Source organism: Triplophysa rosa, linkage group LG21 (genome assembly GCF_024868665.1).
Source record: "Triplophysa rosa linkage group LG21, Trosa_1v2, whole genome shotgun sequence".
NCBI classification, from domain to species: Eukaryota; Metazoa; Chordata; class Actinopteri; order Cypriniformes; family Nemacheilidae; genus Triplophysa; species Triplophysa rosa.
The window spans coordinates 18,715,840-18,741,267 of record NC_079910.1 but is presented as its reverse complement, the minus strand read 5'-3'; the positions used below and the strand labels follow the sequence as shown (position 1 = coordinate 18,741,267).

General features: G+C 43.7%; 1 protein-coding gene and 1 pseudogene across 1 annotated transcript; one reads left to right on the top strand and one right to left on the bottom strand.

Moving 5' to 3' along the window:
* Positions 1-976: 976 nt before the first annotated feature.
* Positions 977-3,219, bottom strand: LOC130545036 (uncharacterized). Its single transcript, XM_057319331.1, has 7 exons — positions 3,077-3,219; positions 2,308-2,368; positions 1,970-2,020; positions 1,852-1,896; positions 1,709-1,773; positions 1,464-1,608; positions 977-1,301 (listed from the first exon to the last, which is right to left on the bottom strand). Exons 1-7 carry the CDS (start codon positions 3,202-3,204, stop codon positions 993-995), a joined length of 804 nt encoding a protein of 267 aa, XP_057175314.1. The 5' UTR covers positions 3,205-3,219; the 3' UTR covers positions 977-992.
* An 18,751-nt stretch (positions 3,220-21,970) lies between these two features.
* On the top strand, positions 21,971-24,951 carry LOC130545371 (uncharacterized; annotated as a pseudogene).
* The last annotated feature ends 477 nt before the right edge of the window (positions 24,952-25,428 follow it).

Genomic DNA, 25,428 nt, shown 5'->3' with positions numbered 1-25,428 from the left:
TTGGGCCACATAAAGTTTGTTTATGTTGTTGCTGCTAAAAACATATGTATAATGTTTTTGAACTTAAGTACAGGGGCGGAGCCAGGGGGTGGCCAATGGTGGCCAAGGTCACCATAAATTAATCTTTGGCCACCCCCCCGGGCCCCACCACCGCTTTGCCGGCAACTTTTTTGCGGAACCATTTCTGTACACAGTTGTTCCCATATGGACGCATTTCAACAGCGCACCTCAAACAAGTACTTCTTCACCCAAACTGAAGGTGGCGGTAATACACTCAACTTGAATTTCAACCACCAACACAATTACAGAAGAAAAAGAAGTAGTGTTGTTGTTGTTCGCGTGTGCCCGGAAACACGATTTGTTCCGCGCATGCGCGAAACTGACGTCACTTCCTGTCTGAAATAAATCGAAACACTTTACGGCAGTTTCGGGTATGTAGGCTATACCGTTACTGCTGTTGTTTTACACTCGGAGTTTAATATATATATATTTTATTACATTTATTAATAAATGTATTTATTATATCTGTATAAGTTTCTTTTTTCTTAATTTGTTTCTTACAATGCTTTGAGATATTTCCTGGCTTGTTAAATTGTTGCTGAATTATAATGCATGTTTGTTTTAAGGTGGTCATAAAAAATAACTACCCGATCCATTTCGGTTAAAATTTGGTTAATATGTGGCACAAATTAACTTCATTGAATTAAATAAATGGTCAAATTAAACTGAATTGTTTAAATTTGCTAGACACAATTTGGAAAATACAGATGTTCATACAGATGTGTTTTCTTTCTATTCATTTTCTAAAGATAGGTTCTACATAACTGTTCTAGATATTTAACTGCATTTAAGAAACACACAGAATACAGTTATATATATATTCTTTCAATTTATTTATACATTTGTTCCATTCCTCACACACGCTCGCTCACTCACTCACTCACGCACGCACATGCACACTCTCTCTCACGCGCTCTCTCTCTCACGCACACTCACTCACTCACACACGCACACACACTACATTTCTCTTTGTAGAACATAGCATTGACCTTTAGGCCTTGGTCATCAACACAGTACGACAAAAATGTTTCCATGTCTTCTTGGTAATGAAATATAAACAAAAAGGCATCCTTCGCCTCAGAGAATTGACCCCCCAAGAGGTTCTTGATGGCATTTTGTTGATCACCCCTGTTCATCTGCAAAAAGGCAGGCTCTGTCACCTCCCCACGGAATAAGTGTCTGTGATTCTGTACCCAGTACCACGCTGTATTTAGGTCTCGGACAATGGTTGGCTGCTGCACCTATTGAAGTAAATGAAGTTTATGCTTCATTCTAATTGGTTGACTAATTAAATGGCCTATAGTCATTTATTCCTTACATAGTAAAATGGCACAACAGTTATACTATTTATTCAGCAATCATGCAAATGCTTCATGTATAACCACTACTGTATAATCATTAACCTTATCAATGTCCTTGTCATCCACAACTCTTCTGCTGGGTGACAGTTTGGTGGTGGTGAATTTCGACACCCTAAACACAGGCTCAACGATCCCCTGAAGGAGTTGGGATGCTTCTTCGGTCCAGTATGCAAACCTCTGTCCATGCCTTTGAAAATATATGTAAATGTATATGAACTCTATGTAATAGCTTTAGCTAACTTAATACAGCCAAGATACTGAAATTATATCTGTAGAATCTATCATACCCTTCTAGGCAAAATCTTTCCATGAGGTTAATGCACCACCACTGGCGAATCAATGGCACCTCCTCCTAAAACACACAAACACACAAAAAAAATGCACACATACCAGTAGTTCAATGACATACTTGTGTGAAAATCCAGCTTACCTCTGTGAATGTTAAGGGACATGATGTGCAGATGCTGAGAGCATACTGTGAAACACAAATAACACTGTAAGACTTTGGTTTTATTATCTAACAGCTTTGATAAATTAAACATTCTTACCATCAGCATGTAGACACCACAAGAATCCCCACTGGACTGTTGAGGAAAAAACTGGAAAAGGAAAAGTGCATCCACAGTTAGTTTAAAAAACAACTGCAATTTTTAGGTAAGGGATGATGTACAGGCAGCAGGTTGTTATCGCAGAATAAAGCCTGACAGTGTGATAAAGACTGGGTTACCATGTGTTATTAGTTTTGTGTGCTTGTTATCTGGGAATATCAAACCTTGGAATGTTGCAACTGGCCAATCAGAATCAAGTATTCCAGAGCACAGTCGAATAAACATGTTTAGTTATATACATACATTTGCTTGACACAATTCCATCATTTAAAACATACCTCAAGGTCTCTTCCTGTTTTTTCAGTCCAGGATCCTGGGTCAATGAAGCTTGCAATGTGTCTGGGATTCCAAAGAGAACACAAAATTACATAACGTGCAATTAAATTATCAGGTGTGCAGCCTGAGAACTAGGCTCTTTGATGAACTTGAAGCCTGTGAACAGGCTCCTTTTGGAAACTGTAACCAAATAACATGCCTGGAACAAGGCCAGTAAATTATCTTAAGTCTAAACCTAAATATGGTTCTGTAAGTCTTATCTCCAAAACCATCAGGTTGTCTTCCTCGGACAGGACAACTAGCCGCATGTACTGTTTAATTGGGCCGGTGTAGAAGAGTCTGTCGCCTGTTTGAAGAAGAAAAAAAGCATGAAAAAGTTGCAGTTAAAAGAAATATCATATTATCTGATATCTGACTAAAATTAAACTCCATAAAGGTCAATAAAAACATCACATAAATTTAACCAATTTTATATATAAATTGATTTTATAATTAATACATAAAATAATGCACAAATCACACTACAACGAAAGAAATTTGTAATGGTTTTAATGGTAAAAGCTAATGGTTCATAGTAGTATTTTAATGTAAACCATTAGCATCTCTGTGAAGGGTTCTATCGTTTTCTTATTCTATACGGGAATTTAACAAGTACAGTTAATGTAGCTCGATATTTTAAACATAACTTTGTAAATTAAGCACATGACCCAGGTTGTAACAGATTGTCAGTTCTCCTTTTAATTATAAAATCGCTTAACGCAATTTAATTACCTTTGATGATAAAATTCGAAGACGCCCGGAACAGGTGTAATGCCGAGAAATGCACCCCTGCCAGATTCCGAGCTGGTCCCAGGTCGCGAAGACTGTCGTAAAACGTCGGCGATAACAGGAATTGACATCAGTTTCGCGCATGCGCGGAACAAATCGTGTTTCCGGGACGGATCGGGTAGCCACAGGTAATGCACCTATAAGCTGATGTGCCATCTGCCAGTAAAACTCAAGAAGAAGAAGTTACTTACGCTAGCGCCTCAGAATGGAGTTTACCAAGTGGCTTGCACATCTGCCACAAATACGTCTAGATGATGTACAACGTCTTGCGGACAAATTTTCGCTAACGACAAGATCAAAGCTAGAGAAAGTATACAAATTCTTCGTGGAACAGTACCTGTTTGATTATGAAGGTACAGTAAGTGTTTTGTTTTCTTTTTGTGTTAGCGAAGGTGCTAGGATAAGTACTTGAATACGTGTTCTGTCCGTTTTTTTTCTCACTGTTGTTAAATTCCAGCGCGACGGCAAAACGGAAGTTCTTCTTTTTCTTGTTTGTTGCAAGACGGATGTTATGATACACCGCTTTGCAAAAAGGCGGACGTTAAGTGACGTCATTGTGTACCGGAAGTTAAGGGCAGTCTACGAACGCGCGTATGCTCAGTAACGTTTATGTTGTCACTTTGAAACCGTCTATAGTAAGGTCAGGGGCGCAACTGCACATTTTCTGAGGGGTATGCGAGATCAGTATTGGCGCCCCCCATCGGCCACCCCAATATAGAAAAACACACAACAAATAAAAAATCCGCAGACAAGTTGTACTGTATATCACCTTTGGAGTCATTATATTTTACATCATGTGAAGGTGACAATCAGATTTGCATCTATAACAGAAGCATAAAGGTTTCCTTTTACAGAAACACTTTTCCAACTGCTTCACAGTGTAACAGATACACAATTCTGAAAAGATAAATAACAATCTGAAAAATAATGAAACAAAGGAGCAAAAAGTAGTAAAAGTATAAAGTTTATGTTCAGACATACACAATAAATTAGGGCAGAAACTAACGATTATTTTAATACCCGTATAATTGGACGATTGTTTTTTGATTAATCGGATAACAGGCTAAACAGTTTTTAAATGGATGTTTTGCTTATAATAACTAAATAAGACTTCAAATAAGGCTATTTATTGTATTCTTTGAGATTCACTTGTGTAGTCTAGAATTTTGACATTTAAAACTTTTAACAAAAAAACTTGTCAAGTTTTAAACAATAAAACTTCTTTAAATATCCCAAATATAAGTAACAATCGAGTTGTAGCCCATTGGAGATGTGCTGATGAGGAAATAAACTTATTTTGATGTTTAAAGTTATACATTTAGATTATTCCCTTTCCTTCAACAAAAAGTATTATTTACATTATTTATTATTATCAGAATAAGACGAATAAGACGTATCACATGATATACTCGCGTTGTATTTTTTTGTTCTTTTCCCACTTAGGCCTACTTTAAAACGAATGCTTAGTTTGTGGTTCATTAATATTTAATAAAAACTCAACAATAAAGTTAACCTATGTTAAACATACCTTTACTGTGCATTTATAATTAAAATATTATTGAAAAAACGAAATAAGATGGATAACAGATATTATAACGCAAATAAATAAAAAAATCTTTGGATTTTCCCCTTGCTTTAAGCATTTTTAGTTTGTGGTTCACATTTTATGAAAACATAATTAAAGTAAAACAAAGACAAACACACCTACATTGAACGTTCAAATGATTTTTTATTAACTAACGTTCTTTTGCGCTCTTGTCTCTGTCATCCTGTCAATCATTGCGCTGTTTCAGTGTCCACACGCAATATCTCCGGTGCTCTGTGCTGCGCGCTGGTTGCAGAAGACGCAACTGCTCGCGTTATGTGAAGGACACGGACCGGACGTTCAAACTGCACAGCTCGCGTCGTCATATGGGGAAAACGCGTCCGACGATTAATGAAGAACCCGATAATGCGTGATAGTGGGAGACCTTTAACAACCGTCTCAGACTCTCCCGAATGTAATTATAAAGCTCCAATTCACAAACATAGATTTATTTTATAAGCGCCAAAGATGTAGGCCTAGAGGTGACCTGATATTGTATTATAATATGAACCACCTCTCAGGCAATGTTAAATAACTTGTTTTTTACTTGTCAATTTACTTTTCATTTTCGGCACTCACTAAATCCTTGGTGTTTCGAGTCAGACGTGATCACCCAAACGTGTTTTTTCGTCAATTTTAACAATCATAGGTAGTTTAGATGGTTACAGTAAGGTTAGGGTTAGGGTGTGTGGGTTAGGGTAAAGGTTTCGTAAGACTTGAAACACCAAAGATTTAGTCAAAACCAACAAGCCACGCCCACGGATCTGACTCGAAACACCAAGGATTAAGTGAGTGCCTTTCATTTTCATGTTCTGTTCTGCGCTTTTGGAAGTTTCTTTGCTCGATCCATTTGGTCATTTGACTGTGAAAGAGTGATTGGTTGACATAATAACTTGATTAAGTAAATTATATATTTATTGAACTCATTTAAAATGCTAGACAAAAGTGAAACTAAAACGTTTTTGATAATGACTTTTTCATTATATTTTTTATAACGTTTTATTTAAAAAAACGTTAAATAATATTTTGGCACAATGGCGCCCCCACTTGTGCGGCGCCCCCATGCACCGCATATACTGCATACCCCATTTTTGCGCCCCTGAGTAGGGTGACCATACGTGCCATTTTACCCGGACACGTCCTGGCCAGGATTTCGGGTGCATCCTCTGGAGGTCGCGTTTGTCATCAAGGTTCTCACTTTTTAGTTAAAAAAAACATTGTACAATTAAAATTTATTTTTCTTAAGGCGCATAATCGTTGTAGTTTCATTCTTACCTTGAAATATGACGGTTGCTATTCTGAATTAAAACCTGAAATAATAAACCTCAATGATGCCTGCGGTGGACAAATGCGACCTCAGGAGGACGCACGCTAACTCCTGGCTAGGGCGTGTCTGGGAAAAATAGCACGTATGGTCACCCTAGTCTATAATACTGTTAAAACAGACTGTTCAAATTAGTTTTATCTGTTAACTTTTTATTATACCATGAGGCTGTTGAATGCTTCAATCTGATTGGTTAACAAACGCCCTATGGGTATGCACTAACTTTCAGTTAAATGCACACCTTTGAAGGTGTTCCAGGTCTGCTGCATTACAGTTCCATATCACTTCGCCAAGTTAAAATAACAGAAATGTTATAGTGACGCCTACAGGCCATCATCACACACAGCACCCTGCTCTTGATCTGACTTTTATAATGTCAAACTTTACTGCGCAGTTTCGATTCAATAAACAAAACATTTCAAAAACAATATAGAAATACAGATAATGAAATTGAATAAATAAAATAACTAAATAGAAAAACAAAATGCATTAATAAACACTGATAGCCTACGGGTTCGTTTTCCTCTTCATGCTGTTTATAACTGATAACAAATATATTTTGATAGACCTACTCTTTCAGAAGTTTGCTTGTTTTTTTTACTGCTGGCTATAGAAACAATACGAGGTATAAATAATTTATCATCACTGGCTTTTCTGTCACATTACTGCAAACACGCAGGTGTGGGCACGCTCTCTCGCTCTCTCACCTACCCACCACGTGGCTCAAGCTTCCGAGTCCGCTCTAACGGATGCTTGAAATGAGATGCGCAAGAAAGTTGTCCTACCATCAACAGCATTTAAAAGACGATACCATGACAGACATTGAAATTAAACATTTGAACAATGTCCTGTGGTGTCGTAACCGTGGTATAAGCGGAATAATTGACTCCAGTCTGTTCAATTATTCGAAAGTTAATGCACACCCGAGGTTTTAACGCATAACCACCTCAGGGCGTGCATTAACTTTCAAATAATTGAACGGACCGGAGTCAATTATTCTTTACTTATTACACAGCACTCTGGAATACTTCATTCTGATTGGCTAGTCGTGATATTCCAAGGTCTGTTATTTCCCGAAAACAATGCTCAAAACTAATTACACAAGCTCATCTGGGTACTGCAAGTCATCTTAACTGGTGCATGTAGTAAATAAAACAAAGTAAATATAAATCTGCCTAATAACATATGAGTTTATATTTACAAAAGATTAAATTCACTGGTTACCAATTAAGTATAGTATTGACTTTAAAGTTCTTTTAATCACTTATAAAGCCTTAAACGGTTTAGCCCCAACCTACATGAGCTTCTACCACATTACAACCCATCACGCTCTCTAAGATTTCAAAACTCCAGACTTTTGATAACACCTAGAATAACTAAACCACCAAAGGGGGTAGAGCTTTCTCATACGTAGCACCTAAACTCTGGAATAGCCTTCCCGATACTATTCGAGGGTCAGACACACTCTCCCAATTTAAATCTAGATTAAAGACACATCTTTTCAGCCAAGCATTCACTTAATGCAAAATATGCTAAATAAACCACCGGGAGACTGCATTTATTAGATATTATTTACTAGAATAATCTTGCTTCTTCTATAAACACCATGCACTGTGCTGTGTTTTACCTTTTTTGTGTTTTTCAGTTTTTCTTATTTTCCCCTGTAAAGCTGCTTTGGAACAATGCACATTGTGGAAAGCGCTATATAAATAAAATTGAATTGAATTAAATCAAATTGCATGTTCATCTTGTTTGAACTTTGGGACTTGCCTTGAAACCGTTAGGAAATGGTCTGTTCTCTCTACAAATGAGCTTATAAAATATTTTATTTATTTTATCAAGGTTTATTTTAGCGATAACAGGCTAAACAGACTAAACGACTAGCCTGTACGTTAACCCTTCCTTACCTTGTGCTATAAATGATGAGTAATGAGTTTTTCTCTCTTCAGGCTGTCAACTTGCAGAATTAGGGAGGAAGGTTGTGTTGCTCTGGCTTCAGCTTTGAGATTAAACCCCTCACATCTGAGAGAACTGGATCTAAGCAAGAATAAACCAGGAGATTCAGCAGTGAAGCTGCTCTCTTGTCTACTAGAGGATCCACACTGTAAACTGAAGAATCTAACGTAAGTTTTTATAGACTACATTAAAATAATTTTGCTTCATTGCTATAAACATATTTATCAGATCATAATAAGATTGCATTTCCGTTTTTTTCTGTTTAACAGAATCTAGATTCCAAAGATTCTGATACACACTGAAGAAGGTATTTAGCATTAAGTTTTTATCAAATGTCAAAGACACCATGACATCACACACCATTTATGCTACTGTACATCTGGAAGCATAGCATTATTCGGTGTGAATGGTGCTGCACTTTCGGATATCGGATATGTGTCGACAACGCAAAGTATTTGCACAAAAGAACTTGTGTCATTGTGGAAACCACAATTTTACTGTAAAATCGCTTACAGTGTTGTGAAAAAGTATTTTCCCCCTTCCTGGCTTTCTTTTTTGCCTATGTGTTGCACTTAAATGATTCAGATCATCAAACTAATTTGAATATTAGACAAAGATTAAGTTAAAAAGCTATCCAAACCTACCTGGCCCTCTGTGAAAAATAAAGTAATCCCCCTTTTTAAATCATGAATGAACTGTAATTAAATGAAATTCATTTCAATTTCAGCAGTCACATCAAGGCCTGATTACTGTCAGACCTGCTGAATCAAGAAATCACTATCACTTAACCCTTTTCTTTATTCTGTCAATTTTCTCTCAAAAGCATTACAAACACTATCATCGCAATTACGAATAATTTCAATAAGACATTTCAGGCTATGTGCATGTGACGGTAGTGGTTGGAGTCTGATGCTGGAGTCGAGTGTGCTGATGCTTTAAGGTAGAAAATAAAAAATAGGTCCAGTGGAGCCAGTGGACTCTTTCAGGTGATGATGTCACCAGCTGTTTTTTACAAAACAGTATTATTATTATTTAATAATTACTATGAAAACATAAATACAACAATATTTGAAAGTTGCTATAAAATTATATCTAGCCCAGGTAGCCAAAACAGTTTGGCCCAAAAATGGCCCAAATCCGGCAGGCCAGAAAAAATAACTGCTCAGTTACGGTTGCCAGACTCGGGCCAAATCTGGGATGACGCCCAAATTGACTGGCCCGAGTCCGGGTGCTTAAAGTGAGCCGACACTGCCAGCATAGGGCCACAATCACGCCAACTAAAAACTGTACACTCAGCCACCACTGGCCCGAGTCCGGGTGCTTAAAGTGAGCCGACACTGCCAGCATAGGGCCACAATCACGCCAACTAAAAACTGTACACTCAGCCGGCAAATCTACATGTGTTTAATAAGAACAACAAAACTTCTGGCAAAATTAGCCTTTTTGCCAAAATTAAGTATATAATTTATTCTTAATAATGTACTTCATAAAAACTACTAAAATAAATGTGTATTAAACATTCAGTTTTGTCAAAATTAAGCCATTTTTAAAAAGTTTTTCAACAAAACAACATTTTATTAAAATGTCATTTTCTTTTCCCTTTTTAAAACACTTAATATTTTTTGTTTAAAGCCTCACAAACAAAGAATAGACTATGGACAGAACAAGCTTTTTTTTAGAGGTTTCAAGCGTCATACTTTACTGTAGGTGTTTTCATGTGCTCCTTTTATGTAAAAATGCACCAAATAAATATGAGAAATATATGTTTAAATATTAATTTGAATTGTAACATTACAATAAAACAAATGGAAGGGATCGATAAAACATCTGGACACTCATCAAGTACATTAAAAGAAGGACACTCTGACAGAAAGAGATAAGAGAGGGAACAGAAAATGACTCATCAGACAGACTGAAGGCATGAATGGTAACTCGTGTAAATGTTAACAACATCTGAAATACCTTATAAAGAATTTGCTTATTTTCGGGGCCCTCTCTTGTCAGATACAAGCAGAAGTCATCTTTTTATATTACTTTTCAAGTCCTGATCACCAGCCTGCCACTGCAATAAAATAATTCCTGTCAGCAGCTGTTTAAGGAAACCATTACTATAATATTAACACGTATTTCTTTATTAATTATTTAAGACCTCATCATCAACCATAGCATATTTATGCATTTCAAGAATACACAGAGAAACACGCATCAGGTTTGGGATATAATTATATTTACAGGTATCCACTTTATCAAAACGCACACAAACTGTCAGACAGTTTACTCAATCAAGCTGCCACCCTCCAGCCTCCATGACCAAGAGTGCCAGTAGTCAAAATAAGCAAATTTACCCTGAATAAAATGCATTTCATAACAGCTAAATTTAACCTATTTTTAAGTTCATGTTGTTTTTATTAACTTTTGTTTTATTAACAAATTTTGTATTTATGCATATTAATGTATCGACAAACAAAATTAAAATGTGTAAAAAAAAACAACACACCAAATATTGTGTATTACTTATGATTCTTTCTTATTTTAGCATTTTTTTCCAAATGTATTTTATTACAGCACTTTACATCTCGAGGAGAACTATGTAGTGTTTCTGTAATATCATGTGTTTCATTTCAGTTGACCTGTGTGTGCAACCATATTATATCACTGAAAAGTAAGGCAAATAAATGAATTTATTAAATTAAACCATTCAGTTTAATAGTAGAATTTTCTTTCGAATGCAGCTTTGTCCTTGCTGTGACGCTATTGGTGATAAAAATTATTGGTAATTTCAGTTGAAATTACATAAACGCATCGGATAACACTAGGTTTTTCAAGACACTTCAGTGGTTAATCAAGTATACGAATAATTCTATTAATTGACAGTTACGTAATCTGAAAAGAAATACCTTTGATTTATTAATGAACAATAGCCAAAAGCATACATTTTCTGTTGGTCTCGCGACGTTGTGTCGACAGAATGGGGTTTGACTTGAGAACCTATCATCTCTGATTGTACTTTTAAAAGGCCAACAAACTTGGCGAATGGGATAGCATGCCAGTCTCCGCCCTGTACTTACGGGTATAAAAGGAAGATGGCGTGCCCATTCATTCACCTTTTGTTTTTCGGAACCTGCGAAGCTGAATGCTGAGCGAATTATCTCTTGATTACTACTGGATTTCTACGACACAGAGCAACGGGTTCGTCCTGGTGTGTGCAACTTCCCCTGGGCGTTTGGGTAGCGAGCCTAAGGTGTCTATTAGAGCAAATTTCTAAAAGAGCTGAAATTTCTTACAGCGTGCACTTGTCGCCAGGCATATCTCGCTGCTGTAATCTTGGATGTGACTGCCTCGTCATCGAGCCTGACAGGCACGATACCTGCATCACATGTCTGGGTCGCCAGCATGTTGAAGTAGCGTTCATGGATACGGCATGTCCGCACTGCGAGCACATGTCTATCAAGGTATTGCGGTCATGGTTGGCTGTGTTCTTTTTGGACACAGCCACAACATCGTTTGCTTCCCGTTCCGTGGCGGCTGCCAAAACCGTCTGCAGCGGCGATGGTGATATGGGGGTTCCATGGACGTTAACCCATCGCAGTCAATGCCGCGGACCGTCCATGCCCCGTTACGCTCACCTAACCTGTCTCCGATGGGTGGCAGTAGGCCGTCCCATAGCGGATCCAAGCATCATCGTGCAGAAGATGAGGTTTCCGTCACAGCATCGGATGGCGAATTCTTGGCATTAGACACTGATGACTCCCTGGAGCTCCTGGCTTGGTCGGTCGAGCCCAGGACGAGTCTGATGCGGAGATGTCAGCCATGCTTGCCCGGGCCGCCGTGAGCCTCGGGTTGCAGTGCACCGCACTGCCTTCCCCACAGTGCTCACGGCTGGACTATTGTTATCTAGATACGGCGCATGGTGGCAAACCGCGTTCCGCCCCGGTACTTTTTTTCCCGGAAGAGCATGAAGAGCTCACAAAGGCCTGGAACGCTCCCTTTTTCTGCGCGTTCACGGCAAACGAGCTCGGTCGCCCTGACTTCCCTCGACACTGGAGCAGCTAAGGGCTATGTCGATGTACCCCAGGTTGAGCGTGAGGCCCTGTTTCTCAACAGTTTTCGGCATATTCGGCACCGGCGCCCCCTTCTCAGGTGGATGGAGGTCATCGCGGAGGAGAGCATCGACTCCCTGTCAGCAACCGACCAAGAAGAAGCGGCCCTGATGGGGACAGCCCAAGGAGAACCAGGACATCGGGCGCGGCTCCAGCCTTACCAACGCTGTCAAGCCGCACTGGGACGGCCATGCCACGTACCACCTCAAGCCGGGCACCCTTCATCGTCCCCAAGAAAGGTTAGGGGGCTGCGCCCCATCCTGGACCTGCGCACTCTGAACAAGACCCTTCACAGGCTCCCGTTCAGAATGTTCACGCAGAAGCGCATCCTGACGTCTGTCCGATAGCAGGATTGGTTTGTGGCTATCAACCTGAAGGACGCGTACTTTCAAGTCTCGATTCTCCCGCGGCACAGACCATTTCTTCAGTTTGCCTTCAAGGGTCGAGCTTTCCAGTACAAGGTTCTGCCCTCCGGTCTGGCCCTGTCTCCCCGTGCCTTTACCAAGGTCGTGGAGGCTGCTCTCGCCTCCCCTCAGGGAGCAGGGCGTGCGTATTCTCAACTATCTCGACAACTGGCTCATCTTGGCTCACTCATGAAATCTGTTGCGTACGCACAGGGACCTTGTGCTCTGGCACCTCGACCGATTGGGCCTACAGGTCAACTGGGACAAGAGCAAGCTCTCCCCTGCGCAGAGCACCTCTTATCTCAGTATGGAACTAGACTCTGTTACCATGACAATGCCTTACCTCCTAGTGCCGCCCAGTCAATGCTGCGCTGTCTGACCCTCGTCAGGCAGCAGTCGGCAGTCCCACTGAAACTTTCAGAGGCTCCTGAGGCATATGGCGTCCTCAACAGCAGTCGTGCCACTCGGGTTGATGCATATGAGACCGCTTCAGCATCGGCTTCGGAGTCGAGTTCCCTGGAGAGCGTGGCACACCGGCACGAGGCGTATTCCCATCAGGTCTCGCTGCTGTTGCACCCTAGCCCCTTGGACAGACATGTCCTTTCTACGGGCTGGAGTCCTGAATGGACAGGTCACCACGACGGTGATGACAGATGCCTCCCTGCTCGGCTGGGGTGCTGTGTGCAATGGGCATGCAGTGTTGGGGCGTTGGAGGGGCTCCCGCCTGCAGTGGCATATCAATTGCCTGGAGTTGCTGGCTGCTTGGCTTGCTCTGAAGAGGTTCCTTCCTCTCATTCAGGGCAAGCACGTGCTGCTCCGCACGGACAGCATGGGTGCCGTGGCGTACATCAACCTCCAGGGTGGTATGCACTCATGGCAGATGTCGCAACTCGCCCGACGCCTCCTCCTCTGGAGTCAGCAGCTGGTGGAATCCCTGCGGGCCACTCATATCCTGGGCGACCTCAACCAGACAGCCGACACGCTCTCTGGCAGGTCACGCTCTGCGGAGAGTGGCGACTCCATCCCAACTCAATTGGGAGCAGTTCGGGCAGGCTAAGGTGGACCTGTTTGCCTCCCTGGACACCTCCCATTGTCCGCTTTGGTACTCCCTGACCGAGGCCCCCCTGGGCACGGATGCCTTTGCGCACAGCTGGCCGCGGACAAGCGGAAGTATGCCTTCCCCACAGTGAGCCTCCTTGCACAGGTCCAGGATCAAGTTCTGTTAGTTGCGCCCTATTGGTCCAACCAGACTTAGTTCTCAGAGCTTACGCTTCTGACGACAACTCCCCCTGGCCGATTCCCCTGATGATGGACCTTCTTTCTCAGGGGAAGGGCACGGTCTGGCACCCGAGACCAGACCTCTGGAGCCTCCACGTCTGGCTCCTGGATGGGACGAGGAGATCCTGAGTGACCTGCCTCCCGCAGTCGTGAGCACGATCACTCAGGCCAGAGCTCCAGCCACTAGGCGACTGTACGCCTACAAGTGGTGCCTCTTCTCATCCTGGTGTTCTTCCCGCAGGGAAGACCCACAGAATTGTGCGATCGGTGTCGTGCTGTCCTTCCTTCAAAAAAGGTTAGAGAGCAACCTCTCTCCCTCCATGATCAAAGTGCATGTTGCCACCGTCACTCACTTGTGGCAGGTAAGTCTCTCTGACAGCATGACCTGGTCATCAGATTCCTGAGGGGTGTGAGGATGGTGAATCCTCCCCAACCATGCTCCGTACCCTCTTGGGACTTTAATGTGGTCCTTGTGGGCCTGAGAAGGGCCCCATTTGAGCCCCTAAGGGAAGCCGCTTTACCTCATCTCACGATGATGACGGTTCTCCTAGATCTGCATGCACTCTCTGTGTCCAACGAGTGCCTAGAATTCGGGCCGGGCGACTCCCACGTGGTGCTGAGACCCCAGCCTTGCTACATGCCCAAAGTTCCCACCACTCCCTTCAGGGACCAGGTGGTGAACTTGCAGGCGCTCCCCCTGAGGAGGAAGACCCAACCCCTACCATGTTGTGTCCAGTACACGCCCTGGGCCTCTACTTGGACCGCACGCAGAGCTTCAGAAGCTCTGAGCAGCTCTTTGTCTGGCGCACTGGATCGTGGACGCCATCACGTATCGATCCTAAGATCTCCCGTGCCCACTGGCAGTGAGAACTCACTCCACCCGGCACTATTACTCGCATGAGATCTCCCCACTGGTGAGACCGTGTAGGTATTCCACGTATTATCTCCCTACGGCAGATGTGGTCTCCTTAGCGTCCCCCCCTCAGGCAAAGGGGTAGCTCTTCCCAGTGTTCCTTACGGTGCCGGGCGGCTATCTCGCCTCTAGAGTAGCAAAGGCCACTGCCTGTACGACCTCTCGTCGTGACTCACGCAACTGATGCCTTACTACACCACTGGAGGGTTACGATTTGCGGTTACGCTCACTTGTGACTCGTCCAGGCCAGTCAGTGTCACTCCGCTGGAAGTCGTGGCGCGGCTCAGCGCCGTGGCGTTTCATATAAGGAGCCCATTCTGTCGACAGAAAGGGAACATCTTGGTTACGGATGTAACCTCAGTTCCCTGATGGAGGGAACGAGACGTTGTGTCCGTCATGCCGCAACGCTTCGCCGTCCACTGCAGTGACCGAGAATGCTTCTCAGGTTCCTCAGCCCAAAAAGTGAATGAATGGGCACACCATCTTCCTTTTATACCCCTATGTACGGGGCGGAGACTGGCATGCCATCCCATTTGCCAAGTTCATTGGCCGTTTAAAAAGTACAATCAGAGATGATGGGTTCTCATGTCAAACCCCATTCTGTCGACACAATGTCTCGTTCCCTCCATCAGGGAACTGAGGTTACATCCGTAACCATGTTTTGATGAAAACTAAAATCATCATATGCTAACTTTCTGAGAACAACATCTTTAAAGGCAAGTGGTTCATCAAATTTGTGCATTTTAATTAAAATAAATCCAGTACAGTATGTTGCCATGCTCTCATTTTAAAAACGTAGAAACAATGTGTAAGCCTATAGCCTGATATTTTTCGGATGTGTGGACCAACAGAGGTTTAGAAAAAATATAAACATATAAATGGCAATATATTGAGTTTAGTTTAAATTATTCTTAATACAATATGCCTCTGCCAATATGATTTTAAAATCCTTAAAGAAACCATACATTTGCACTTGCATGGCACAGATGAATTCTTCCCAGATGGTCAACAAAACTGATGATCTTGAGAAATCTAAATATGACAAAAACTATCACAAAAAGATGTAAAGTTGTGTTGTGGACAGTAGGGTTGTCAAGGTACCATAAACATATCTTATGATACTATACCAGCTAAATAAAGAACTCAATATTATTGTGAAGTAACATAAGCCTATATCATTTGAAGTATTCCAAGCAAATTATATTTTTATTTTGTTAGGTTATGAACACACTTAAGTCAAGGCCTCATTGTTTAACATGTTATAATGTAACTGAGGTTAATAAATCTAGATAACAAATGGCTTGAATTTACTGAAGGGCAGGAAAGACAGGTAAACAAGTTACTTCTTCAACTGAATGATTTTTCAAAATCAAAGCAGTTTTTTTAAATCAAAGTTCCACTTAAAGCTTGTTTCATAAGATAAAATAAAAAAATAAAAATCTCAATGATAATCAGTTAAGAAGAAAAAAGATTTGATCAGATATAAAATGTATTAGTAATAAAATTTAAATAAAACAAAATAAAAGTTGATTTACAACTGATTTAAATAATTTAGTAATTTTACAATTAATTAAAGTGGCAATCCGTACAATTATTGAGCAAGTACATGAAAGAATGGTGTTTAAAACTGTGTCATTACACTTGCTGGATTCACCACGGAAAGCTTGTAATAATGGTTTGTAATTTTCCTTGTCGGGTCATGTTTCTCCGGAAATCCTTATTAGGCGTCTGTCTTTCGTCCATGCATCATTTCGTCACATTCATGAACAGAACGAAGAGGATCCGGATGCTGCGGGTGACAGGGGTAGCATAGTACACCGAATTTTTTTCTTGGAAACTTGTAGTATTATTTGTGGCGGCGTTTAGTACATTTACTTTTAAACGCCAAGCAGCGCTGCGCTGACATCTGAGGATTCATCAGTTGTGAAAACTAAGTACGAACTGATGAGAGTTTACAAAGAAAAAGGAAATGTGATGGGACTCGTGCGAAAACAAGAATTAATATTGGCAAGGCATTTCAAAGGTGGCGTGAACTCGGTGATCTGAAAGGTTTGAAAACGGATGCAGACATGGCTTTATTTCTTCTGAACAGAACAGGTAAGATATTTCAATAGATAACACAAAACCGTAGCGCACTTGTTGTGTTAACACAGATGGGTACAGTTTCATTGGTTGTTCTTTCTTTATGTTGATTATGATCAATGTAATTTAAGCCCTATTTGCACGGGATTAGTATTATCTGGGACCTCGTGTGATTTAGAAAAAAATACCTCCCCACATCTGTATTTCATGTGGCGCACTCGCACAGACCAAACGTGACATACGACTCAAAACATCAGACTCGTCCGCGCAGTTGAGCAGGGCCGAATCACAACTCGCAGAAAATATCTCTGCACATCACCTGCAGTAGCAATTACAATCTGAGATGGCGACAAAGAGGCCATTCTTACGGACTGCCACTCTTAAGGGCGAGTAATGACAGAATTGTTATTCTTTGGTGAAGGTCCCCTTTAAGGCCCTAATACATACTGTGTCTTAATGTGAAAACGTAACTTGTATTAGACACTCAAGAAATAATAATAAATTAGTTTTCAATAGCAACACATATTTCCATCACCACAAAGTATGCTATGCATTTCTAGTTTTATTGATGTCTTTGTAATCTTTAATCAAAATGTAATTACTGCTTTTAAAGGGATAGTTGAAAAATGAAAATTCTGTCATGAATTACTCACTCTCTAATTGTTTGGTGGATAACAGAGAAAGATATGTGGATGAATGCTTGTAACCAAGAAGTTCTTGGACCCCTTTGACTACCATAGTAGGAAAAATGACAATGGCAGTCAAAAGTGCCCCAGAACTGTTTGCTTTTCTACATTCTTCAAAATATCTTCTTTTGTGTTCAACAGAACAAAAAAAATTATAAAGTATTTTTTCTTACTATGGTTGTCAATGGTGGCCAAGAACTATTTGGTAGTAAAACTTTTGCCCTCTTGTCTCTGTCATCCTGTCAATCATTGCGCTGTTTCACTGTTCTCACGCAATCTCCCAGTGCTCTGTGCTGCGTGCTGTATGGAGAAGACGTGTCAGCTCGTGCTGTTTGCAGAAGATGCATCTGCTACGTTTAATAAAGAGCCTGCATGATAGTGGGAGACTTAACAGCTTTAACAACCTTCTCATACTCTCCCGAATGTAGCCTATTATAAATCTCATTCACAAACTAATTTCATAAGCGACAGAGATATGTGGAGATGAACTGATATTAACATTAATACATAATATATTATGATAGGAAATACCTCTCAATTTACTAGTTTTTAATTATCTTGTTCTGTTCTGCTCCTCGGGACATTTCTTCGCTCACTCTATTTGGTCATGTGACTGTCACAGAGTGAGTGGTTGACATAATAACTTGATTAAAATGCTAGACAAAAGTTAAATTAAAGCGTTTTATATAATAACTTTTTTCGTTGTATTTTTTATATAAAAAAAACATATATATACTGTGTTTTCGAGTATTGAATTTACCCTCTGCCCATTTCCTATTTATTCTCAGGGTAGACAAAGATAGTCAAATCTGTCATAGGCTATAAGTATCTGTTTAGATATACTTACTTCTCGTAATCAGAAGACTCCTCCATGAGCTGTCTGTATACTTCAGTCCACATCAAAGATGTCAGTCAACAGACATGTCATTTTATAATTATAGGTTTTATTAATAACAATTGTCAAGGTTACAATCAATATACTTGTAACTAATAAAACAAAAGCATAAAGTCTGCAAATATCAATCTAATGCTCAAGGCAACCCAGTAGGCATCTAGCACCGGAGAGACTGTTCCGAAGAATCAGAATCTGATGATATCATCTCAGCTCAGTCTTTTATAGACAGTTTGTCAAGCCCCCACTCTTCTGATGTCATCTTGAGATTAGTCAACACCTTTATCATTTGTCTATATAATGCCACCTGCTTCTTTGTTATATGTCTTCGGATTCTTCGACGCTGCTTTCTCCTTTGCTTGGCCTGCAACAGACAACTCTTTATCTGATGGACTGCAATGCTGTTCTCTCGGGTAACAGATGCCATTCTTGCTAATACATTATTTCTCCTTTCTACTCTATCATAATAAAACATTATTACAACAAGAACATTCTGTTTTTTCTTTAAAGAAAAGGTTCATATGCAATGTAATAATACATAAACATGCATTTATACTCAAAAGGTTTAATAGGTTTGGGTAAATATTTTCATGCAGTAAACATAGTTTATAGTGTTCCTTAGCCAAAGCTATGGGAGAGTAAATATGGGAGAATACATACAAGGTAGGACAATTGCATTTTTCTTACCTTACTCAACAACTGCATACCCCATTTTTGCACCACTGACCGCACGTAACGTTCTGTATTCTTTTTGACAAACGGATGACACTGCATTTTGATGCACTGTGTATCATAATTATATTTCACAAGTTCCTTTGCCCTGTTTTTAACTTTAACTTTGGGCAAAACACAGAGGTCGTCACTGTCCTTTTTTTACATAGCCGTCCAATCACAGTGGAGAAGAGGCGGGACAAATACTACATTGACCAACCTTCATACACAACAATGGAGAAGTTAATATTATTACTGCATTTTCGTATTCAGTAATATTCTTCAAAATAAGATACTGGTAACAAGTAGGATAACTGTTGCGGCTATTTAAAATCACAGCAACCAACGCATCTCCGGAATAACGCGCAATGCCTCCAAAGCGTTCTCAAGGGCCACCAGCTGGTTGTTCCCTATCGAGAGCGGTCTCTCGACTTTGCGGAAGCTTCCGCATATGGGAACTCCTCCCTTCTCACATCTCCTGAAGTATTATTGGATAACGCCAGTGAAACTGGCCAATTGTCGCGCTCGCAACCAAATGTAATTACTGGCGACCAGACAGTATAAATACAGTGCACAGCGACAATACCTCAGAATCTTCTCTTTCACGCTGCCATCGTTGATATCGTCAGAAGCGTCTTCATCCGATGGCCGCCTTCTGTTGTCTTTGCGCGGGTCCCATGAACCCGCAGGATACACACGAGCATTGCATCGCCTGCCTGGGCCTAGCCCACGCTGAGGCGGCGTTCGGAGAGTCTGATTGCGCGCACTGTGCTGACCTGCCGGCGCGTGTCTTGAGGACTCGCAGGAACGTTGCTCAAGGATTATTCGGGTCGCGGCCCACTGCCGCCAAAGGGCCGCTGGTGGGCCCACTCATGCCACATGGTGGTGGCGACGACCCGGCTCAGGGCCGCCGTCCTCTGCCATCGCCTCGTTCCCCGGTCATTTTCACTGAGGAGAGCCTTCGTCCCCCTCCCGCCATTGCGGATGCCATTTCCGACGAGGAAGATGACGACTCTACACTGGGTTCCAAATTATTATGCAAATGATATCTTTCTCTGGTTTTCCTAATTTGTCGATGCAAATGACAGTCAGTATAATTTTCAAGTAATCAACAGTTAGGGTACATTTGGAATTTTATTGAACAAACCTCCCACTGACAACAGTATTTATTTAAAAAATGAAAAACTCAAAATGCACTGTTCCAAATTATTATGCACAACAGAGTTTGAAAACATTTCATAGGTTGTAAAAAACTGAAAATGGTCATTTGTTGAATTTGCAGCATTAGGAGGTCATATTTACTGAAATCAAAAGCTATTTCAATCAAAAACATCCTAACAGGGCAAGTTACATGTTAACATAGGACCCCTTCTTTGATATCACCTTCACAATTCTTGCATCCATTGAACTTGTGAGTTTTTGGATAGTTTCTGATTGAATTTCTTTGCAGGATGTCAGAATAGCCTCCCAGAGCTGCTGTTTTGATGCTAACTGCCTCCCACCATCATAGATCTTTCGCTTGAGGATGCTCCAAAGGTTCTCAATAGGGTTGAGGTCAGGGGAGGATGGTGGCCACACCATGAGTTTCTCTCCTTTTATGCCCATAGCAGCCAATGACACAGAGGTATTCTTTGCAGCATGAGATGGTGCATTGTCATGCATGAAGATGATTTTGCTACGGAAGGCATGGTTCTTCTTTTTGTACCATGGAAGAAAGTGCTCAGTCAGAAACTCTACATACCTTGCAGAGTTCATTTTCACACCTTCAGGGACCCTAAAGGGGCCCACCAGCTGTCTCCCCATGATTCCAGCCCAAAACATGACTCCGCCACCTCCTTGCTGACGTCGCAGCCTTGTTGGGACATGGTGGCCATCCACCAACCATCCACTACTCCATCCATCTGGACCATCCAGGGTTGCACGGCACTCATCAGTAAACAAGACTGTTTGAAAATTAGTCTTCATGTATGTGTGGGCCCACTGCAACCGTTTCTGCTTGTGAGCATTGGTTAGGGGTGGCCGAATAGTAGGTTTATGCACAACTGCAAGCATCTGGAGGATCCTACACCTTGAGGTTTTCGGGACTCCCGAGGCACCAGCAGCTTCAAATACCTGTTTGCTGCTTTGCAATGGCATTTTTGCAGCTGCTCTCTTAATCCGATGAATTTGTCTGGAAGAAACCTTCCTCATTCTGCCTTTATCTGCACGAACCCTTCTGTGCTCTGAATCAGCCACAAATGTCTTCACAGTACGATGATCTCGCTTAAGTTTTCGTGAAATATCTAATGTTTTCATACCTTGTCCAAGACATTGCACTATTTGACGCTTTTCGGCAGCAGACAGATCCTTTTTCTTTCCCATATTGCTTGAAACCTGTGGCCTGCTTAATAATGTGGAACGTCCTTCTTAAGTAGTTTTCCTTTAATTGGGCTCACCTGGCAAACTACTTATCACAGGTGTCTGAGATTGATTTCAGTGATCCAAAGAGCACTGAGACACAATACCATCCATAAGTTTAATTGAACAATATAAAATTAAATGTTTACGACACTTAAATCCAATTTGCATAATAATTTGGAACGCAGTGTATGTCCATCTCGGCCTCGGTGAAGGACTGGGCGGAGTCGGAGCGGGCCCGCACCGACTCGGAGAGCACCCCAGACCTCCAGGAGGAGTTGAGGGTGCTGGAAAAGGCCGTTAAGGATCTCGACCTTAGCTGGAGCGCCCCGGAGGAGCCAGCTAAAAGTAAGCTCGATTCCAGGTACTTTCAAGCGGGCCGCCGCCAGGCTGCACCGAAGAGGAGTACTCCTTTTTTCCCTGATGTGCATGAGCACGTGGTTAAGTCGTAGACGGCCCCTCAATCGGCGCGAGTCCACGCTGCCACACAGGCCCACGGTTATACCCGCATGCCGCCCGTGGAGGAGACCCTCGCTGTACATCTGTGCCCCTCCTCCTCTTCGCTGAGCGCGGGACAAGGTCTGCCATCGAAGCCGTGCAGGTTTACCGCCCACCTCGCCGACAAGGCGTACACCTCCGCCGAGGAGGCAGCCTCCGCGCTGTACTCGATGGCGGTTCTACAGGTCTTTCAGGCGAAGATTCTGCAGGTGCTGGATAGGGGCGCATTGGATGCGGACGCTGTGAAGGACCTGAGGGCGGCGACGGACTTCGCGCTGATGGCGACGATCGCACCGCACAGGCTATCGGCAGGTCGATGGGCTTCATGGTCATCCTTCACCGCCATTTGTGGCTGACGCTGGCGGACCTCAAGGACGCTGACCGGAAGTCGCTGCTCAATGCTACCATTACTCCCTCTGGTCTCTTTGGGGATGTCGTGGAGTCGGTGTCGGAACGCTTTGCGGAGGCGCAGAAGCGCGCAAAAGCCATGAGCCACGTGCTTCCTCGCCGTTCGTTGCAGCCGGTGCCGAGAGCGAGATCCTCGTCTGCTTCGCGCTGTTCCCACAGGCCGGCTAAGCAGCCCGCTGTCGTGGCTTCGGCTCCCCGGGACCCTGGGCCGGACGTCCGGCCTAAGAAGTGGTCTGCCCCAGCTAGGAAGAAGTACGGGCAGAAGAGAGGTCATCGAGGCAATAGCGGATCGTCTTCGGCTGCTAAGCCGCCTTCCTGACGGGTCTGCAGAGAGGAGGGGAGAGTTCGTGAGCGGACCGGTGCTCAAGCGGCGCCGTTTGCATCTTGTTTCCCCTGCTGTTGCGGGCGATTGTTGCAATGCTCAAAATGTTGTGTGTGTACATGTATTAAAAGCACTTACCTCCTCAAAAAAGGAGCTCTCTCCCCTTCACTCACACCACACTGTGTCCCCTGCCCTGCCACGGTGCAGCGCGAAGCCACAGTTAGAATATGTTATAACCGGCATCCCCTCGCCCACGGTAGCTCCTGTGGGCGAGCGGCGGCCGGAGCCTCACGCGCTTAACATTCCCCCGCCAGTGCAATTAGCCTCGCAAGGGCAGAGCGCGTCTCCGGAATATCAGCAAGCTGTATCGCCCGAGGTAATTCAGCCGCTATGCATGTTTCTGAGTGCGTGGAAAGCCATTCCAGGTATCTCTCCATGGCTGCTAAATGTGATAGAACACGGGTATTCCCTTCAGTTCAGACGCAGGCCCCCCCACTTCAGCGGAGTTGTCCCGTAACTCACATTGCCATGCAACGCTCCGGTGCTGAGACAAGAGATTCACAGCCTGCTCGGGAAAAGAGCGATAGAGGGGGTTCCTCCAAGTGATGTAGAGTGCGGTTTCTACAGCCGGTATTTTGTGGTGCCCAAGAGAGATGGCGGACTCCGTCCTATTTTGGATTTGAGACCCATCAACCGAGCGCTTCACAAGAGGGCGTTCAGAATGATTACGCTAAAACAGATCCTGGCGCAAGTTTGTCCCGGGGACTGGTTTGCGTCCGTGGATCTGAAGGATGCATATTTTCACGTTCAGATAGCCCAGAGCCACCGGCGCTTCCTGCGGTTCGCGTTCGACGGAGCAGAGTACCAGTTTGCTGTGCTGCCGTTCGGACTGGCATTGGCTCCACGCACGTTCTCGAAATGCGTGGACGCAGCGCTTTCCCCTCTCAGAGCGAGTGGTATGCGCATTCTGAACTATCTGGATGACTGGCTGCTTCTAGCCCATTCACGAGATGTGCTTGTCAGTCATACGCAGATGCTGCTTCGTCACTTGTCATCCCTGGGGCTGCGGGTGAACGTGCCGAAGAGCAAGCTTCTGCCGAGTCGGTCCATAACATATCTAGGGGTATGTTTCGACTCAGTGGAGATGCGCGCCCGCCTCTCTCAGGAGCGCTTGGAGTCCATCCAAGCACTGCAAGGCACTGCGTGCCTTTAGCCTGGACCGGTCCGTTCCACTAAGGGTATTTCAGAGACTTCTGGGACTGATGGCGTCAGCATCACCAGTCTGCCACCTGGGTCTTTTGCACATGCGTCCTCTGCAGCTGTGGCTAAAGACTCAAGTTCCACGGAGAGCATGGTCCTCGGGTCGTGCGCGCGTGAGGATAACTCACAGATGCCTCAGCGCTTTGGAACCGTGGCGCGACTGGAGCATGTTCAGCCAGGGCGTTCCCCTGGGGCTTGTGACAACGCGCACGGTGGTAACGACGGATGCGTCTTCCTCGGGCTGGGGTGCAGTGTGCGAAGGCAGGCCGGCGTCGGGTCTGTGGTTGCAGTCTCTGAGCAGTTGGCACATAAATCGGCTGGAGCTGATGGCGGTGTTCTTAGCTCTGCAGACTTTTTGGCCTCAGCTGATGCAGCGTCATGTATTGATTCGCACCGACAACACGTCCGTGGTTTCGTACATCAATCGCCAAGGAGGGGTCCACTCCAGAGCCCTTTTCGAGCTGGCTGCGAGGCTGCTGCTGTGGGCAGACCAGCACCTGCTTTCCATCAGGGCAGCGCATATCCCCGGTCATTTGAACTGCGGAGCGGATATGCTCTCGAGGGGAGGTCTTTCCCAAGGGGAATGGAGACTTCACCCCGACTCAGTACGGATGATCTGGGATCGCTTCGGGAAGGCGGAGGTGGATCTGTTCGCGACGAGCGATAACGCACACTGTCCGCTTTTCTTCTCGCTGCCGCGCTCCCCCAGGGAAACGGACGCTCTGACGACGCGCTGGCCAGAACGCCCAGCTTTACGCTTTTCCTCCGGTGAAGATTCTGCCCCTTGTGCTGGGCAAGATCAGAGAGGATAGAGCGTTGGTGATCCTCGTTGCTCCGTTTTGGCCGAATCAGCCGTGGTTCCCGGACCTGAGAGAGTTACTGGTGTCCTCTCCGTGGCGGATTCCCCTCAGTGGCGACCTGTTATCTCAGGCGAATGGCTCGATTTGGCACCCCAACCCGGATTTGTGGAGCCTCCATTTCTGGCCGCTTCAGGGGTCTTAGAACCCCTCCCTCAGAGAGTGCTTGACACTATTGTGGAGTCTCGGGCGCCTTCCACTAGACGCTTATATGCTCTGAAATGCGATGTATTTAAGAAGTGGTGTATTGAGTGCGGTATAGACCCGGTGTCATGTCCCGTGTCTGATGTGTTACGCTTTCTACAATACAGGATGGATAATGGTGGCCTCCCATCCACGCTGAAGGTTTATGTGGCTGCTATCGCCTCGTTTCGTTCCCCGGTTGACGGGCAATCGATCGGTAGGCATGTATTGGTGGTCAGATTTTTGAGAGGAGCTTGGAGGCTCTTTCCCTCGCGATCTCCTTCAGTACCTCCGTGGGATTTGTCTCTGGTGCTGAGGGCTCTCTCTCTGCCCCCGTTCGAGCCGTTGGAAGCTGTTTCTATAAGTGAGCTCTCTCTTAAAGCCGTTCTCCTTCTCGCTCTTGCTTCGGCAAAATGCATTGGGGATTTATGTGCGCTTT

Bases quoted from the DNA above. Each gene is read 5' to 3' on its own strand.
- LOC130545036 (XM_057319331.1), bottom strand. From the start codon at position 3,204: ATGTCAATTCCTGTTATCGCCGACGTTTTACGACAGTCTTCGCGACCT. The intron at 2,369-3,076 runs GTAATTAAATTG...TTGGAATCCCAG, and splicing joins TTCGAATTTTATCATCAAAG to ACACATTGCAAGCTTCATTG. The intron at 1,897-1,969 runs GTAAGAATGTTT...TGTGTTTCACAG, and splicing joins GTGGTGTCTACATGCTGATG to TATGCTCTCAGCATCTGCAC.